Below are 4,574 nucleotides of genomic sequence, written 5' to 3'. Positions count from 1 at the left end.
CTGTCCGACGTTGGTGAAGGCTTTCAGATCTGAGGAACGGTGAAGCGCAGGAGAAGTAGAGAAACGAAGGCGGCGAAAATTTAGGGTTTGCTGAGGAAGATGGCGTCGGACCTCCCTTCTTCGAGTTGCAGATCAGAGTGGCGGTGGTTTTGAGTTGTTAGGTGGTGGCTAAATGGATGGCACCGATGGTGGTGCTCCGGCTAAATGGGTGGCACCGACGGTGGTGCTCTGGTAGCAAATGAAAAGAGAGAGGGAGAGTGTTAGAAGTGAGAGGGTGGGTTGAAGGTTTAATTTTATTTTTTTAATTTTCTTTTAATCAGAAAACATTAAAGTAATTAAAAAAAAGTAAAAAAAAAAAAAATGAAGGGCAAACTCGTAATTTATAAAAATTCATAAAAAATCGGACCAAACTTGCAACAAAATGAAAACTTTGGACCTGTGATGCTAGTCCAAACTTTTTTGGACCAAAGTGGCAATTTTGAGCAAACCACAGGGACCATTTGTGCAGTTTAGTCTTTCCTAAATTTGAACATGTAAAAAGGTGTAACCATTGTAATTATGAGATGTAAATGGACATGATCTATTTTTTTAGGGTGTATAATGAAAAAATATTACAGAGGCAAAAATTTGCTCAGAGTCAAACCCTCATCCTTTCTGGTTTCTCTGAAACTCGCACACAAATGGGGGCTTTGCGGCTTCCATCTCTCACTTCCATTTTCGCCGTCTCCTCTGGCCGCTCTTCGTTGTTTCTCCGCCGCAGCAACCAGCTCCATGTGCGGAAACTCACTACTACAACTAAACTTTTCGCCCAGACTACGCCTGCCACGGAGGTCGCTCCTCCTGAATCGAACCAGAAGCCTCTTGCTCAGGAACAAGGCATAACGCCTCGCTCCCAGGATTTCAATGCTTGGTACCTCGATGTCATTTCCCAGGCTGAGCTCGCTGATTACGGCCCTGTTCGTGGTACCATGGTTATTCGACCATACGGTTATGCCATTTGGGAAGCTATTCAGGTAGGTCTTTTGTTTGTTTTGAGACAAACTTGTTAAGCTCTAGCTGTTCGATTTTGGATTTTTCTTTACCTTCTTCCAAATGTAACCTAGATTTTCTCAATCTTTAAACATCTGTAACGTATCCTGTAGTACTTCTTTGCACTTAAATGCAGTCAATTCTGATTTGTTTGAAGCTAAAACCAACAACTTTTTTCTACATTCTTTGTGACCAAAAGCAGCATGGATGAATTATACTATACATATTCACAGATTAGATCACTCTCTATAACGTAGCCAAATATGTGATTTCTATTTACCACTGGAAAAATAAACATACACTTGAAAGTAAATTTGTAGCTCTTGTTTATCATCTGGATTCGACGGAGTAATCTTGTAGGGAGTTGTTGACTTTTGGTTTTCCTTTTACAGGATTATTTGAATATTAAATTCAAGGAAACAGGACATAGCAACATGTATTTTCCACAGGTAGCTATTAAGTTATTGTCTTTTTGTTGATCATTGAATGCAGTGAACTAAATAATGGATGTTACTTGCAGTTTATACCATATTCCTTCATAGAGAAAGAAGCCAGCCATGTTGAAGGTTTCAGCCCAGAATTGGCTCTTGTAACTGTTGGAGGAGGGAAAGAACTTGAAGAAAAACTTGTGGTACTGATTATAGTTACTCTACACCTCTGATTTGATATTGTTTTGTATATTCATCCACAAATTACGTTTCTAATCATGAGAATTAGGACATGAGTATGACTTTGATTCTTGCAATTTCTGAGGCTCTTGCAGGTTCGACCCACTAGTGAAACAATAGTGAACCACATGTTTACTCAATGGATTCACAGTTATCGTGATCTTCCACTTATGATCAACCAGGTTTCCCTTCACTTTATGCTAATTATTCATTTCTCAATTCTCATGTTTTCATTTTTATCCTTTACTAGTGGGCAAATGTCACAAGATGGGAGATGCGCACCAAACCCTTTATCAGGACTCTTGAATTTCTCTGGCAGGAGGGACATACTGCACATGCCACTCTAGAGGAAGCAGAGAAGGAGGTTTGTATTTCTTTTATATGTAAAAGATTAGTTTTTAAAAAGTTTGTGTTGTGTCTAACAAACAGATTGTTAAATGCAGGCAATGCAGATGATTGATGTGTATACAAAGTTTTCTTATGAGGAAGCTGCAATACCTGTGATTCCAGGTAGAAAATCAAGGGTGGAGACATTTGCAGGAGCAGATAGAACTTACACCATTGAAGCTATGATGGGTGATTGTAAGGCCTTACAGGCTGGAACCAGTCACAATCTTGGACAAAACTTTTCACGTGCTTTTGGAACACAGTTTGCTGATGAAAATGGACAAAGACAACATGTATGGCAAACCTCTTGGGCTATAAGCACAAGATTTATTGGTGGTATCATCATGACACATGGTGATGATGCTGGATTAATGCTTCCCCCAAGGTTGGCTTCTGTACAGGTGGCCTTCTTTAACCAAAATCTCTATTTTCATTTTATTTTTTCATCACCATTAATCATGAACTAACTGAAATATTGTTTTGTGATTAACTTACAAGGTGGTGATTGTGCCAATTTGGAAGAAGGGTAATGAAAAGAAGGAAGTTCTTGATGCTGCAGTGTCTATCAAAGATGTTCTTCATACTGCTGGGATTAAAGTGAAGCTAGATGATTCTGATCAAAGAACACCAGGATGGAAATTTAATTTCTGGGAAATGAAGGTCAGATATTAATTTATATGGAGTTTTTGTTATCCCCTTTTAAGTTATATGATATTTTTTGAATTTTTGTACAGGGTGTTCCTTTAAGAATTGAAATAGGTCCTCGTGATGTTTCAAGCGGGAGTGTTGTTGTATCTAGAAGAGATATTCCTGGAAAACCAGGGAAGGTTTTTGGAATATCTATGGAACCTTCCGTTCTCATACCTTATGTCAAAGAAAAACTGGAGGAGATCCAGTTATCCCTTTTGGATAAGGCCAAGTCATTTCGAGATAGGTAAATGTAAATCATGGGCAATATCGTAATTTTACTCATGTTTGGGTTTGGGGGTATTTAAAGTATTCATTTATCTGCAGCAACATTGTGGATGTGAAGTCATATGATGAACTGAAAGAGGCAATATCACAGGGAAAGTGGGCAAGGGGTCCATGGGTAGGAAGGTATGTTGGATTTTCATTCTAAAAATCACTTCATACAAATATTCTCTGATCTTCTTCTGGTGTTATGTTTACTATTATAGTGATGAAGATGAATTGAAGGTGAAAGAAGAAACAGGGGCAACGATTAGGTGTTTTCCTTTTGAACAACCTCAAGGCCCAAACAAGTGCTTGATGACTGGCAATCCAGCTGATGAAGTTGCAATTTTTGCTAAATCTTACTGATCAATTACTTGTTATTATTATTCATGAAAAGGTCTTCTCTTCATTTCTACCATTAAAAATCCAAATTGAATTCTTAACATGTATCATAATCTATCTATTGATTTTTTATGCATGTAGCTGGTGGACATGAAAAAAGCATATGATGGAGAAAGATATCCAAACAGAAAGATGTAAAGAGACTTTAAAGGGAAAGGGAAAAGGGAAGAAAGAAGATATCTTTGAATTTTCTTTTTCAAAGTAATGATAATAGAATAATTTGCTACCTAGCAAAGACCCATTTTTTTTTTCTTTTTAATTTATGGCACGAACAACAACCTATGTAGTGTTTTCTCTTTTCAGAATCTATACCTTCTTACTTTTTTTTTTTTTTTTTTTGAAAGAGATCTATACCTTCTTACTTTAGTCAATATGGAGGGGGGCTTGACAACAAACATGTGTGTGTGGATGGAGAATCGACACACCTTAGTTTAAAGTAGATATTATGTATGATAATTTTTTATAAACTATGGGCTTGGACACATATAGGCAAAGATTTTAAGACAAAAATGATGGTATAAATACAATATATCCAAAGCTATATCTATTTTACTGAAGTCGGCATTGATTTTGCTTATTGCAAATGTAGTATATTTTTTTTCAGCAATGAATGATTTCTGCAATAAGATAGATTAATCAGTTTATATGATTGTTTAGTTTTATACATAAAGATAGATTGATCAATTTATGATATAATTATAAATAGTTTTAAAAATATGAAATTTGTGAACAATTGCAAGACATTGACTAATATTTTCTTAATTACATTTGACATGTGGTATGTGGTATTAAGGTTTGTAGGTTTTATTTTACCTACGGTATTCTCTCGGTTGGGCTAAGGTTTCCATTTTTTCGTTATTTTTTTGGAAAAAAAAAAGCATCAAATGTAAACCATAATATATTTATATACAACCTACAAGCAAAAAAAAAAAAAAAAAAAAACTCAAAAACATAGGCTTCATACGTAACCTACGGTATACAAGTATACAATGCACAGTTTGTGCATTGTATACTTGTATACCATAAGTTTCGTATGAAGCCGACGGTTTCATATTTTTATTTTTGTTTTTTTTAACAAAAAATAAATACTATATGTATAAAAACTACTTCTAATGAATAATGTGGTAAATTTTA

The 4,574-nt window shown here is 35.7% G+C and overlaps 1 protein-coding gene across 1 annotated transcript; it reads left to right on the top strand.

Moving 5' to 3' along the window:
• The first annotated feature begins 611 nt into the window (after window positions 1–611).
• OVA6 (Class II aaRS and biotin synthetases superfamily protein) lies at window positions 612–3,769 on the top strand. The gene is made up of 11 exons (XM_079027279.1): window positions 612–1,013; window positions 1,422–1,478; window positions 1,550–1,660; window positions 1,793–1,879; window positions 1,948–2,061; window positions 2,141–2,485; window positions 2,583–2,744; window positions 2,819–3,018; window positions 3,099–3,182; window positions 3,263–3,435; window positions 3,522–3,769. Exons 1-10 carry the CDS (start codon window positions 681–683, stop codon window positions 3,402–3,404), a joined length of 1,635 nt encoding a protein of 544 aa, XP_078883405.1. The 5' UTR covers window positions 612–680; the 3' UTR covers window positions 3,405–3,435; window positions 3,522–3,769.
• Window positions 3,770–4,574: the final 805 nt, after the last annotated feature.

This window comes from Lactuca serriola, chromosome 2, assembly GCF_051521515.1.
Source record: "Lactuca serriola cultivar US96UC23 chromosome 2, Lser_US96UC23_V15, whole genome shotgun sequence".
Taxonomy (NCBI): Eukaryota; Viridiplantae; Streptophyta; class Magnoliopsida; order Asterales; family Asteraceae; genus Lactuca; species Lactuca serriola.
Note: the sequence above shows the minus strand (reverse complement) of the source record. Positions and strands in the feature narration are given on the sequence as shown.

Bases quoted from the DNA above. Each gene is read 5' to 3' on its own strand.
- OVA6 (XM_079027279.1), top strand. From the start codon at position 681: ATGGGGGCTTTGCGGCTTCCATCTCTCACTTCCATTTTCGCCGTCTCC. The intron at 3,019-3,098 runs GTAAATGTAAAT...ATTTATCTGCAG, and splicing joins GCCAAGTCATTTCGAGATAG to CAACATTGTGGATGTGAAGT. The intron at 3,183-3,262 runs GTATGTTGGATT...TTACTATTATAG, and splicing joins AGGGGTCCATGGGTAGGAAG to TGATGAAGATGAATTGAAGG.